The sequence below is a fragment of the Gopherus flavomarginatus genome, chromosome 1, assembly GCF_025201925.1.
Source record: "Gopherus flavomarginatus isolate rGopFla2 chromosome 1, rGopFla2.mat.asm, whole genome shotgun sequence".
Lineage (NCBI taxonomy): Eukaryota > Metazoa > Chordata > Testudines > Testudinidae > Gopherus > Gopherus flavomarginatus.
Window position 1 is genome coordinate 375,791,617 of NC_066617.1, and position 14,746 is coordinate 375,806,362.

The 14,746-nt window shown below is 50.6% G+C and overlaps 1 protein-coding gene across 1 annotated transcript; it reads left to right on the plus strand.

Moving 5' to 3' along the window:
* The first annotated feature begins 402 nt into the window (after positions 1-402).
* LOC127044564 (olfactory receptor 52R1-like) lies at positions 403-1,362 on the plus strand. Its single transcript, XM_050939606.1, has one exon. The coding sequence runs from the start codon at positions 403-405 to the stop codon at positions 1,360-1,362; it is 960 nt and encodes a 319-aa protein (XP_050795563.1).
* Positions 1,363-14,746: the final 13,384 nt, after the last annotated feature.

The following is a 14,746-nucleotide window of genomic DNA, read 5'->3' on the forward strand; positions in this document are numbered from 1 at the left end:
TCATTGCATTAAGGAACAATTAGGGATAACCAGTATTGACCCTCGTGTTTCCTGCTGGTGCCTATGAAGGTTTCCCACATCACAATGTGTAGGAATTATTTGATGCATGGAGCACCATAAAATATGTAATTAGCATTAGGAGCATCAGTTATTCATAATTCATTTTTCTCAAAAGTGAAAAGGTCAAATTTCAGTGTGTGAAGAGCCACCAATCTGTTTCACCCATGAGAACAGCATGTAGTTGTGCATATAGTGTCTTGTATGAACATTGTCTCTCCATCAAGGCATTTCTCCTGTGACCATAACCCTGGAACCTGAGCACATACAGGAAGTCAGAGAAACTTATGTTACATGCAGGAGACACCGTTCTGCCTCAGAGTTGGATACCTTCTCCCCTACACCATGTCAGATTCCAACACAACCGACTTCACCAACCCCTCCACCTTCATACTGCTGGGAATTCCTGGCCTGGAAGCAGCTCATATCTGGATCTCCATCCCCTTCTGCACCATGTACTCCATAGCCATCTTGGGGAACTTCACCATCCTGTTCATCGTGAAGAAGGAGCCTAGCCTCCATGGACCTATGTACTATTTACTCTGCATGCTGGCCGTCACCGACCTGGTCCTGTCCACGGCCACTGTGCCCAAAATGCTGAGCATCTTCTGGTTCAATTCCAGGGAGATAGATTTCAGTGCCTGCCTCACCCAACTGTATTTCATTCATTGCTTCTTCATGACTGAATCTGGGATTTTCGTGGCCATGGCTTTCGACCGCTATATGGCCATCTGCCATCCCCTGAGACATTCCACCATTCTGACAAACCTGGTGGTGGCCAAGATCGGCTTTGCTGTGATGTTACGTGGTGCAATAGTCGTACTGCCCTGTCTCCTCCTCGCAAGGCAATGGCCGTATTGCAGAACCAATATCATCCCCCACATGCACTGCAAGCACATGGCTGTGGTGAAGCTGGCCTGCACCAACACTCATGTCAGTAGTTATTGCAGGCTGTTTGTGGTATTCTGTGTAACCGGTCTGGATGTGATTTTTATCGTCATGTCCTATATCCAGATCCTTAGGGCCATCTTCAGCCTCCCCAGAAAGGACGCCTGGCTCAAGACGTTTGGGACCTGTGGCTCTCACCTCTGTGCCATCTCGGTATTTTATATCCCACGTCTCTTTTCCTCCCTTATCTCCCGGTTTGGCCAGAATATGCCCCTGCATTTCCACATTCTCAGTGCCAATGTATACCTACTGGTGCCCCCCATGCTAAACCCCATCATCTATGGGATGAAGACCAAAGAGATCCGGGGCAGGATCCTCCAGCTCATTACTCAGAAAGGGACTAGAATTTTCTCCTAGTGCTCTGGTTCGCAGACTGAGCCTTGTGGGGAGCTAGCTGGTGATTGGTTGCTGGGCCCTCTTCTCTGCATCATTGGCTGACCAAAGAGACATTAAATCCTTTCCTGACCATACTGTGCTGTGTCAGCCTGACAAACTCTTTAACTCATAACCTTGCCACCCTTCTTATTTCTGGTAACTAGACCCCCGATATAAGGGGGTTCCAAAGAGGATGGATCTAGACTGTTCCCAGTGGTGGCAGATGACAGAACAAGGAGTAATGGTCTCGAGTTTCAGCGGGGGAGGTCTAGGTTGGATATTAGGAAACACTATTTCACTAGGAGGGGGTGAAACACTGGAACGGGTTACTAAGGGAGGTGGTGGAATCTCCTTCCTTAGAGGTTTTTAAGGTCAGTCTTGACAAAGCCCTGGCTGGGATTATTTAGTTGGGGATTGGTCCTGCTTTGAGCAGGGGGTTGGACTAGATGACCTGCTGCAGTTCCTTCCAACTCTGATATTCTATGATTCTATGATGCCCTGCTCCTGCTTCCCATTTTCTTTCAAGACCCCACCCACTTCTACGCCTTTTCTCCTAAGGCTGTGCCCCATCCCTCTCTCCTCCCCTGTCACTGTCTATATCATCTCCACCTCCCTCCCCCACCTCCATCACAGCTGGGCTCCCTCTGCTCCAGGGCTGGGACAGGAGCTGCTGCAGCCTGACCAGGAGCCGTCAGTGACTGCAGTGGGGTTGCAGCACTGGAACCAATGAAGAGCAGAGCGGGAAGCCAGGAAGCCGTATAAAGCAGCTGAGGGTTGGGAGCAAGGTTGTGTTCCAGGTGGGCGATGCTGCGATTCACGTATCAGAGGGGTAGCCGTGTTAGTCTGGATCTGTAAAAGCAGCAAAGATCCTGTGGCACCTTATAGACTAAACGTCTTTGCTGCTGTGATTCATACAGCTTGTGGGCCCTAAAGCTCAGCTACTAAGTTCTAAGGGCAGAGATCCTTGTGTGGTTTATTTCCTTCGCTTTCAGCTCCACTTTGTTCCTCCCAGCAGAAGGCCTGTAGCAAGCAGGGTCCCTGCAATGGGGATGGGCTGGGAGCCCTTTGCCCTGAGCCTGACCTCAGGGGCAGGGCAAGGGATCAGCTTTGAAACTAGGTGGACAACAGTTGAGAGAGGCAGAAGAATAAGCCCACATGTTAGCTGGGAAGGCAGGATGCTCGGCAGAGGCCGGGGTGGCTTTGGTGGCTCACAGGGAGGGAGATGAACAGCAGACCTGCCATTATCCGTCTATTTACACACATACACTACACTTTATCTGGAACTATAGGGCACCCATTGCCCTGGGAATGAAGCTGAACAAGAAAGCTGAATTTAATATATGCTCTGCATGGTGCTTTTGGTCACCACATCTTAACACTTTTTAGGTAGGCTGCTAGGCAGTGTCAGCCCCGTGTCATGGATGGACTGAGCAATGCAGAGGTAAAGCACTCTGTTATAAGAAGGCTACATTCCTCTGGGAATGAGTGGTAGCCTTGTTGTGCTACTGAAGCCCCTGGAGTCCACATGATCACTGGCCATGTAGTGGCATTCCTTGGTACACCCACTTCCGAATTTGCTGCTCTTTCACTCTAGTAATGTGTTCCCAACAAGAACGCTGCCAAAACCAAAACACCTGATGGTGGCTGTTGCTGGGCAGAGTTTGAATATCCTCACTCCAGATGTTGTGCTGCTTTTGGAGCAGCTTCTGGAGACCACGAGCATGGAAAACATAACCCCAGAATTCCTTAACTTTCCTCAGCTTCCCATATCGCTCCCATCCATGGGAGGTGGGGTACCCATTTTTCTATAGATTGGCAGCTTTGTAGCAAGCCTGCTGCCATGACATTCCTCCAAAGGCTGCAGAAGGGAGCAGGGGAGCAATTCCTGCTGTAGAAGCACTCACATCATCCAAGTAGCCTCCAGGTCTGCCTATGAAGCTGCCAGCTGCCCACCAATTTTTCCAGACAAGTGTGTGGTTTTCTGTCAGATGTTGCTGGATGTTTGGCTGCATGTGAGTGTTTTTCCTGTATGTCATCCCAGCTCTGTACAAGTAGCTGGAACAACAGACCTCAGGTGAACTACCCAATAAGACCACAAGACCCGTTAAGGTGTAAAGACACCTGGCCAGGTTTATTGTTGAAAAAGCACAGTACTAATATCTCACAGACTCTACCGGGTCACTAATACATGTATGCTCATGACAATGGACACAGCTCAGTCAGTGGTGGGACTTTTCACTGCCCCCTAGGCTGGACAAAGACACTCCCTCTGAGATACATATTTATACACCAATACAAACAAGTTGCGTATCACTCTTGACATACCTAGGTCCCAACCTCAGACGTATTAGGGTACCAACATTGATGTATTCAGAGGCCTCCCATTACTTTGTACATGCTGGTTGATGAAAATATCTCTATTAATAATGTTGTCTGTCTTTGTCCTTAAGATGGGTGAGCACGTTCCTGTTCTCTTTGGGGAATGTGCTTGGTATCTGTCAGAAACAGATGGTTTTGGGTTAATAGAACAGAAGTACTTTATATCTCTTTGCCAGTAAAGGGTTAACAAGTTCAGTGAGCCTGGCTGTCACCTGACCAGAGGACCGATCAGAGGACAGGATACTTTCAAATCTTGAGGAAGGGAAGTTTTTGTGTGTGCTGTTAGTGTTTGGTTGCTGTTCACTCTGGGGGCTCAGAGGGACCAAATGTGCAACCAGGTTTCTCTCCAGTCTCTTTGATACAGGCTCTTATATGTCTAGAATAGTGAGTACTAGGTAGATAAGGCGAGTTAGGCTTATGTTTGTTTTCTTTACTTGCAAATGTGTATTTGGCTGGAAGGAGTTCAAATGTGTATTTTGCTGAAAGGATTTTAATTTGTACTTGTATACTTAGGCTGGGAGGGTATTCCCAGTGTCTATAGCTGAAAGACCCTGTAACATATTCCATCTTAAATTTACAAAGATATTTTTTACTATTTTTTCTTTCTTTAATTAAAAGCTTTTCTTGTTTAAGAACCTAATTTTTCTTTTATTCTGGTGAGATCCCAGGGGATCTGGTCTGGATTCACCAGGGAATTGGTGGGGATGAAAGGAGGGAAGGGGGGAGAGAAAAGGTTAATTTCTCTCTGTACCAGGATTACTTTCTCTCAGGAAGAGTCTGGGAGGGGGAAAGAGAAGGAGGGAGGAAGGTCCAGGCCTCTTACTGGGCTGGCGGAGGTACTATCGAAGGTTCGTGCCCCCACTTAGCGCCATAGCCGCCCCCATCACTGAGCTGTGCAAGAAGGGGGAAGCCAGACAAGGTGGTCTGGACCGAGCAGTGCCAGCAGGCTCTCCGGGCGCTGAAGGAGGCTCTGGTTAGTGGCCCAGTTCTGGCAAACCCAGATTTTGACAAGCCCTTTATGGTGTTCACCGATGCCTCAGACATGGGACTGGGGGCGGTTACTAATACAGGAGCAGGCTCCACATCAGGCAGCTCTGGCGTTTGCTCCTTTCATCTGGCGCAGCCAGGTCAGGGGAGAGTGGTCAGTGTACACGGTGAAGTGTCGCCCAAAGAGAGATGGCTCCAGTTTCTTGAGGGCCAACACCATGGCCAGGCATTCCTTCTCGATGGCCGCGTAGATCTGCTCCCGGGGCAGCAACTTCTTTCTCAGGTACACGATGGGGTGTCTCTCCCCCTTTTCATCCTCCTGCATTAGTACCGCCCCCAGTCCCATCCCAATAAAGGCTTGGACCTGCTTTTTGGTTTGGGGAGTGGCCCAGTCTCTGATCACCTCCACCTTGGCTGGTTCCGGCTTTAGGCAGCCGTTCCCCACCCGATGGCCCAGGTAAGATACTTCAGCCATCCCCACCTTGCACTTCTCAGCCTTTACCGTTAACTCAGCCTCCCGGAGTCGGTTCAGCACTTGTTTAACCTGGGACACATGGTCCTCCCAGGTCTGGCTGAAGACGCAGATGTCACCAACACACACCACGGCAAAACTCTCCATCCCCCTCAGTAGCTGATCTACCAGGCGCTGGAAGGTGGCCGGCGCTCCCTTGAGGCCGAAGGGCAGGGTCAGAAACTCGTAGAGTCCCAGAGGGGTAATAAAGGCCGACTTCAGCCTGGCATCTGCATCCAGTGGCACTTGCCAGTAGCTCTTTGTAAGATCTATGGTGGTGAGGTACCGAGCACCTCCCAGCTTGTCTAGGAGCTCGTCAGGCCTGAGCATGGGGTAGGCATCAGATATGGTGATGGCATTGAGCTTTCGATAGTCCACACAGAACCGGATTGACCCATCCCTTTTGGGGACCTGCACCACAGGCGAGGCCCAAGGGCTGGAAGACGGCTGGATCACCCCCAGAGCCAGCATGTCCCTGACATCTCTTTCTAGGTCCTGGGCAGTTTTCCCAGTGACCCAAAAAGGGGAGCATCTTATAGGGGGATGTGATCCGGTCTCCATCCGGTGGACAGTCAAATTAGTGCGTCCAGGCTGGTTGGAAAACAGCTGTCGGTATAGATGCAGCACCCCTCTGATCTCAGCGTGCTGGGCCAGGGTCAGCTGATCAGAGAGGGGAATCGCCTCCAGGGGGGAACCGGCTTTTGTCCCAGGGAATAGATCCACTAAGGGGTCATCTCCCTGCCCCTCCCAATGTCCACACACGGCCAACATCACATTCCCCCTGTCATAGTATGGCTTCATCATGTTCACATGGTACACCCGACGGTGATGTGCCCAGTTTGACAGCTCCACCACATAGTTTACCTCATTCAGTTGCTTGATAACCTTGAAGGGCCCTTCCCAGGTGGCCTGGAGTTTGTTTCTCCTCACGGGGATGAGAACCATCACCTGATCCCCGGTGGCAAAGTCACGAGCCCATGCCGTGCGGTTATACCAGACCTTCTGCCTCCTCTGGGTTCGGGCCAGATTCTCCCTGGCCAGGCCCATGAGCTTGGCCAGTCTTTCCCGGAAGGTCAGGACATACTCCACCACCGACTATCCATCGAGAGTGGCCTTCCCCTCCCATTCGTCTCTCATCAGGTCCAGGGGCCCCCTTACCCGCTTTCCATATAACAATTAGAAAGGCAAAAACCCGGTAGACTCCTGGGGTACCTCCCTGTATGCAAACAGCAGGTGAGATATGTACTTGTCCCAGTCCTGCGGGTGCTGGTTCATAAAAGTTTTTAGCATCATCTTTAGCATCCCATTGAATCTTTCCACTAGCTCATGTCCTCCTCCTATTTACGCTGGGCCAGGATGCAATTATCAAAGCTCCATGCAGTCCTGGTCCCCCCCTCACTCACCGCAGCCGGGGGCTCGCTGCCCCTCTGCCTCGCCAGTTCCAGCTCATGCTGACGCAGTCTCTCTTTCTCCTCCCGGTCATGTTCTCTCTGTTTCTCAGGATCCTCCAGCTCTCTCAGTTTTAGCTCTCTCTCCCATTCCAGCCGCTTGAACTCCACGTATGCTGAGCGTCGCCAGGAGGATCCCCTGCTGGGGGGTGAGTTTATCCCGGAGGATCCCCTGCTGGGAGGTGAGCTTCGCCGGGAGGATCCCCTGCTGGGGGGTGAGCGTCGCCGGGAGGATCCCCTGCTGGGGGATGAGCTTAGCCTGGAGGATCCCCTGCTGGCCGGGGAGGTCACGGTGCCCTCGGTAGCTGCTGGGCTCCTCCCCGCTCTTCCTCTAGGCATAGGAATGGGGCATCTCGGGAAGCCCTCAGCCGCCGGCTGACCACTCCCAGCAGTGACAGACACTGGTGCCTGAGCTGCATCTGCCCGGCTGCTTCCCTCAGAGACAGGGCTCCGTTCATTCATGCGGTCTCCCTGCTCCAGCTGGGCAATCAGCTGGTCCTTGCTGAGCCTCCCCGAGCGCAGCCCCCTCTGCTTGCACAGCTCCACCAGGTCACACTTGCGCCACTTGGCATACATCTTCCTGCTGGCCACTCACAGGCCGGGGTGCTCGCCGCTCCCCACGGTTTCCAGGGGGACCCCTAGTGCACCAGCCGTTCTTGAGGTCACCACCTCTCTGCCAGGGTCGAGCTGCAGACTCCTCCGCCCCTGGGACCGCTCGCTGCAATCCCCCAGGGGACCCTGTTATTGCAAAGTCCTTCTCACTGGGCACACACTCCCAGCGGTTAACCACGCCTTCGTTTTACTGCTCCCCAGTCACTTACTGCAGAAAGTGTCATCCACAGGGTGCAGTATCTCCCTCCGCTGCCACCAGTTGTCACGGAGTGTGGAGGAGTCTGGTCCTGCACCCCTCTTCCTGGGACTCACAGTGACTCTCAGCCAGCCAGTAAAACAGAAGGTTTATTGGACAATAGGATTGCAGGTTACAGCCTAGCCTGGAGGCCCAACCAGGACCACCCAATTGAGTCCTTCTCGGGGTTCAGGGCGCTTGGATCCAGCATAGGATCCCCTGAATTCCCCTCACCCAGCCCAAAAGCGAAACTGAACTGCCCCTCCTCCAGCCGGCCGATTCCTTTGTCCAGCTTCCCAGGCCAAGGTGCTAACCCCATCCCTCCTACTTGGCTCAGGTTACAGGCTTAAAGATCCTGTCCCTCATCTAAAGACATACCCGGCTCTCCTATCCCCCACACAGACAGCCCCTACTCCATCACACATATAGACTGCAATGTCACACCCTGCCATCACTGCCTGGTTTAGGAAACATTTCCTTCAGGGGAATCCAGCTGGGTCAGTCCAGGAACCAGAGCACTCTGTGAAACACCGTGGTCAGAGGAGCCATATTTGGGAAAACATCTTATGGACACTTTTCGCCCAGCCCCACTCCTCTCCCACTCACAGTCCTCTAGCATTCATGTAGCGGCTCCAGATTTGCTCTCACAGCCCTGCTCCAGTGCTTGTGGTTGGGCATCCACCAGGCAGATGTGTCTGGGTCCCACCCTGGAACCATGTGCTTTTGAGTTGCAGCCACGTTCAGGCCCTGCCTCTGTGTCCAGTCTTGGATGAAGCTTCCCTTCTAGTGTCTCCCTCTGTGAGCGGAGACCTGATCACGAAGCAGCGAGGCCCTGAGACTGGTTTTGGCTTGACTCCTCCAGACTCTCCAAGTGCTTCAGGGCACCCTTCCCAGCGCTCCCCCTTGGGCACAATCTGTTTCCAATTTCTCTCTTTTGTGTCATAGGATCGTTAAAGCAAACAGACCCAGGCCTTGCAAAAGAGGTTGCTAAAACAATTCCTCTACTTTAGAGAGCACAAGAGATACCCAGATCTAGGTAAACACAATACAACACCTGCACATCATTCCCTGCCTCCGTATACTCAGTACCCTGCAGCATTCTTTGGGGTTTGGTAAGAGCCATCTAGTGTCCAGAGGCCATGTCCTGCACTCCTGGCTTCTCCTCCAGCTGAGTCTGTCTCACTGCTGCAGCCATACCCCTGAAAGCAAATCTGCTGCATATGTGCCTCTCTCCTGCCCCAGCTTCTTCTGGCTCATCCAGCCTCTGCGTTTTTAAAGGGCTAGACCGAAACTGCCACTCTCTTTTGTTTATTCTGAGGAGGTTTCATTCCTTCTATGTCCACTCCTCTGCTGAGATGCTGGAGAAAACTGGCTTTGTCTAGAATGCAGTTATTCCTTGCTTCTGTCCGGGCAAGATCTTGTTAGGAGGAATATTTCTAATGACTGACCTATTTATTGACAGCTTCTGCCTTTGGGGCAGGAAGTTTGTTTATGAACAGAGGCAGGGTGACAAAGGGCTAGTCATTACATTAAATTAAGGTTCCTTAGATGATCCTGTAAGCATTGCCAGGCAGCCCTGTTAAAACATAGGAAAGAAGGAAGGAAAACCTGGTGAGAATGGAAAGAGTTAAATAGTGCTGACCCCCAGGGGTCTATACTGGGACTAGTGCTATTTAACATCTATAGCAATCATCTAGAAAAAGGAGTAAACAGTGAGGTGTCAAAATGTGCAGATGATATAAAATTAATCAAGATGGTTAAATCCAAAACAGACTGGGAAGAGCTACAAAGGGATTTCACAAAACTGGGTGATGGGGCAACACAATGGCAGATGAAATTCAGTGTTGATAAATGCAAAGTGATGCACATGGCGAATATAATCCCAACTATATCTACAAAATGATAAGATTGGAATAAGCTGTTAAGTGTCAAGAAAGAGATCTTGGAATCATTGTGCATAGTTCTCTGAAAACATCTGCGCAATGTACAGTGGCAACCAGAAATGCTAACAGAATGTTGGGAATTATTAAGAAAGGGATAGTGAATAAGAGAGAAAATATCATATTGCCTCTTGTAGAAGAGCCATCACCCTGCTCCGGTTTGGAAGGGGTTAAAAACAGCCCTGGGAAAGGGCTGCCCATGACAGCGAATCACGAGCGGGCTTGAGACAGCCAATCAGGATCCAGCAAGGCCAGTATAAGAAGGGCTCCTGGAGAAAAGGAAGGGAGTTTTGCTCCAGCAGGGGATCAAGAAGGACCTAGCTGTTTGGTGGAGACAGGGATACCTTGGACAGAGCAGTACTGGGAAAGGGCAGGCTGAGCTGGGGAGCTCTGACCTGGCGACCTCCCAGGCTGAGGCCTTGCAGCAAAAGCCTGAGAATGTACTAGGGAGGCAGCCAGGAAAAGATAAGGCAGCAAGTCCAACCCCCTTGCCAATGATGAGAAACCATTTCAAACTGCAGTATGAATTGGCCACTCATCATCGGTCAGGAGGTTGGACCTGCTGCCTCTTCCTTTCCTATATGCCTTCCCACAGCCGTAATACCTCTTCCAGGCCTGACAGCAAGGGTTTGCCAGTCTGCGCTGTTCAAGGTACTCTTTCCTCTTTCAGTCAGCCAGGTCCATCTCTCTCCAGCCTTCTGGCCCTGCAGCCTTTTTATAGGGCCCTGCCTGGCCTCCTCCCAGCCTTTTCCTGATTGGCCCTCTCCAAGGGCTGGCTTTTAACATTTTAACCTTTTCTGAGCCGGAGCAGGGTGACTGCCCCACTACACCCCTCCCACTCAAGATCATCACCTCTGGGGGTAGGGGTATCTCCTCGACTGAGCTAATCACACATGCACCTCCAGAGCCACTTCCGATTCCTCCAGCTGCTTATGCAGACGGGTCTCCTCCTTTATGATGCTCGCATTTTCCACCATGAGTAGTAGGGATGGGCACTTTCCACCATGGCACCTCCTGCTGATCAGTCAAGGAATTAGCTCAACCAGCTCACATGTGCCCTCCTCTTGCCAGTTTCTCCCCTGCCCATACCTGCCCCTCTGTAGTCCCTTTATCTTCTCCAGTTCAGGCCCCATGTCCCTTCTGGACCATGGTGCCCCTTACCTTGGGATGCTATCCTGCCAGCAGTGTCCCCAAACTCTGGGTCTTCCCTCCTCAGGGGAACCACAACTCCCCTATATCCACCTTGCCTCAGTGGCTACTGCTAGTCATCATCTAGCCCCTTCTCTTGGGGGCAAACTACAGTCTGAAATGGCCACTCGTCACTTTCCTTCAACTTCAGGACCAGGTCTTCCTTCTTCTTTTAGGCTTTCTGCAGCTCCACCTCCGCAGTCCACTGGGCGTATTCTGCAGATCTCAGCCACGTATACAGGCTATTGTTCACCGGACCCTCTAATGTCAGGGTCTGGGTTCCCATCATAGCCTGCTCCCTCACAGTATGAGTCCCGACCTCTCACTTGGCCGACTCTGTCTCAGTCCCTGTTTCTGCCACCTCATGCTGGTGGCTCAGGCAGGTTTATCACCTTCACTGCCATGTTAACCACACTCATAGAATCATAGAATATCAGGGATGGAAGGGACCTCAGGAGGCATCTAGTCCAACCCCCTGCTCACAGCAGGACCAATCCCCAACTAAATCATCCCAGCCAGGGCTTTGTCAAGCCTGACCTTAAAAACCTCTAAGGAAGGAGATTCCACCACCTCCGTAAGTAACCCATTCCAGTGCCTCACTACTCTGAGTGAAAAAGTTTTTCCTAACATCCAACCTAAACCTCCCTCATATCTTTGTCCCTTCTGGGTCCCCAGGCATCTCCTTCTTCAGCCGCCCTCCCCTGAGGAGGCAGTGCCTGTTAAGATGGCCCTACTTGCAGCAGCCAAAGCAGATTCCTTGCCCCTCTGCTGCCTTGGGTCTCTCATAGTCTGTCTTGGGTCCCCTCTTCTCACTGGGGTTCAACTGAACCCTCCGCCTTGGGCCTGGGCACTCCAACTGCAGGTGTCCGCATTGCCCACAGGCCCAACATGTTTATTGTCCCCTGGGTTTCCTCACCTAGCCGCACTTCCCAGGGCCATGTTTCTTCTCCTGCTCTGGGTGAGGCTCCTTGCCCCCATCCCAGGAGGGGCAATCCCTCCTTAAGTGTCCACACCTCCTTCAGGCATAACAAGCCCTGTACTACACCACTAGCCTCCTAGCCCTGTTGTGAGGCTTTTCACACCACTCTGTGGTCTCTGCTGAATTCCTTCCTCAAGAGTCTTACAAGGGTCAGCTGTTCATCAGGCAGCTGTCCCAATTGTTCCTGAAGGGCCCAATACATCTCCCATTGTCCCTGCTGGATCTCCTGGATCATCTGTAGCAGGGACTCTAGTCTTCCCCGCTGCTCATCAGTCCACTTTTGCTGGGGCACCAATGCTGAAGTCCAGCCACAGACAGCATAAGATCCCTCTGTGAAAACCCCTCTACATAGGTCCCCGATTGTCCCTCCTTGCCTCGAGGTGCCAGAACATTTTAGTACCAGAGCTGAGTGAGTTTAATATTTATTTATTTTTCTTTCTTTTACATAGGAATTAGATATAGTTCTCCAGTCAGCTAATTGGTAAGTTATCTGCTAAAAAAATACAGTTTTTGAGTGCCTAAGTAGCCCCTTGAATCATGTTTAAAATTGTCACCCTTACCAAAACCTTAAATGGCTCCCTTGCAGCTGGGGTGAGAGGAGGAGGGACACGGTGATGATGCAGTGAGTGACAGGGTGGGACCTTGGGGAGAAGAGGCAGAGTAGGGGCAAGGCCTTGTTTAAAGAGGTGGGGGCAAGGGGTGGGACATTGGGGGTCCAGTACAAGCGGTGAGAAAGGTGTCAACTCAATGAGTTCTACATAGACCAGTTTCCCAGTTTGTCACACTGACGCTACACAGTAAGGTCAGGAAGGGGATTGATGTCTCTCTGATTGTCCAGTCAGGGATTCAAGGAGCACCATATCAAAAGTCAGCTCTGCATGGAGCACGAGGAGAAAACTTTAGGTCCCTTTATGAGTAAAGAGCTGGAGCAGCCTGACCCTGATCTGTTTGGGTCTCACACCAAAAATGATGGGGTTTAGCATGGGGGGCACCAGGAGGCACACATTTGTAAAGGGAACATGGAAATGCAGGGCCACATTGTGGCCAAACCAGTTTGTGAGGATGGAGAACAGACCTGGGATGTAAAAGGCTAAAATGGCACAGAGGTGGGAGCCACAGGTCCCAAAAGTCTCTAGCCGGGCGTCCTTTGTGGGGAGTCTGAAGACAGCTCTGAGTATCTGGATATAGGACACAGCTATAAAAAACACATCTAGACTGATCACCAAGATTGCCATAAAGAGACCGTAGTAAATATTGATGTGGATGTCAGCGCAGGCCAGCTTCACCACGGCTATGTGCTCACAGCATGAGTGGGGTATGATGTTGGTTCTGCAATATGGCAACTGCCTTGCTAGCAAGGGACAGGGCAGTACAAGCATGCAGCTACGCAGCACCACGGCCAGACCAATATTGGCCACCAAGGGGTTTCTCAGGATGACAGAATGTCTCGGGGTCACAGATGGCCACATAGCGATCAAAAGCCATGGCCATGAAGATCCCAGACTCCATCACAAAAAAGCAATGAATGAAGAACATCTGGATGGGCAGGCACTGAAATCTACCTCCCTAGATTTGAACCAGAAGATGCTCAGTGTTTTCGGAATGGTGCATGTGCACAAGACCAGGTCGCTGACGGTCAGCATGCAGAGGAAATAGTACATGGGCCAATGGAGGCTCGGCTCCCTCTTCACAATGAACAGGATGGTGAAGTTCCCCAAGATGGCTATGGTGTACATGGTGCAGAAGGGGATGGAGATCCAGACATGGGCAGCCTCCAGGCCAGGAATGCCCATCAGGATGAAGGTGGAGGGGTTGGTGAAGTAGGTTGTGTTGGAACTTGACATGCAGTAGAAGAGAAGGTGTCCAGCTCCTAGGCAGAACAAAGTCTTCTGCATGTACTGTGTGTTCCTCTAACTTCCTGTATGTGCCCAGGCTGTAGGGTGATGGTCGCAGTACAAATGCCTGGATGGAGAGACAAGGTTAATATGAGACACTACATACACAACCGGAGGCTGTTCTCATGAGTGAAACATTTTCATTATTCAGAAAAAGGAATTGTGAAAAATTTTGACACTACTAATATTAGCCCCTCAATAGAGATCTCCCTACGGGATAGGGAGCGGGCAGATACCAGATACAAAGTTGGTAGGTAATACTTTAAATGCTCTTTATTGATTACAAAACAAACTGTATTCACTCCACATTTACACCACAAACATACTCTACCAGAGTCCACAGGTCAGAATGGTCCCGATGGCCAGTCAAGATTCTTTCCGATGAAAAGGTGCAGGGAGCCAGCTAAAATCTCATCTATATCCACACAAGGTTCTAGATCAGTAAGCAAATCCCTTTTGCAGAAATTATAGGCAACCTTTTATAGTCCATTCTGTCACATCACCTCTTCTTTGCTTCTGTATACTAGGCCTCCTATCCACACAATTCGAAAGAGACAACCCTGGGCGGGCCACCATGGTCCAAGGAGTGCCATTTCCTCCTAATCTTACACAATTTTATACCAGTCCAGCTGGTGCTGATTCTCCGTATTTTCCTGGAACATAATAAGATTGTTTTGCACAAATAGTTTTAATAGTTCTTGATCTTAAGTTCTTGCTTTATTTGCCAAGTCACAATGCACGTATTCATATCAAGCACGTGTCATTCAGATCAGCCCTCAATGTCCTACAACATATTACATGGATATATGAATCATACTCTATATATATACACACAAGAACATGAGAATATATGAATGGCCATACTGGATCAGCCCAAAGGTCCATGTAGTCCAGTGTCCTGTCTGAGCCCAGTGGCCAGTGCCAGGTGCCACACAGGGAATGAACAGAACAGGGAATCATCAAATGATCCATCTCCTGTCCCTCATTCTCAGCTTCAGGCAAACAGAGCCTAAGCACAATATCTCTACCCATTCTGCCTAATAGCCATTGATGGACGTATACTCCATGAAATTATCTAGTTCTTTTTTGAACCCTGTTATATTCTTGGCCTTCACAACATCCTCTGGCAAGGAGTTCCACAGTTTGACTTTGCGTTGTGTAAAAAAAATGCTTCCTTTATTTGTTTTGAACC

Coding starts and splice junctions, on each gene's coding strand:
- LOC127044564 (XM_050939606.1), top strand. CDS start 403: ATGTCAGATTCCAACACAACCGACTTCACCAACCCCTCCACCTTCATA.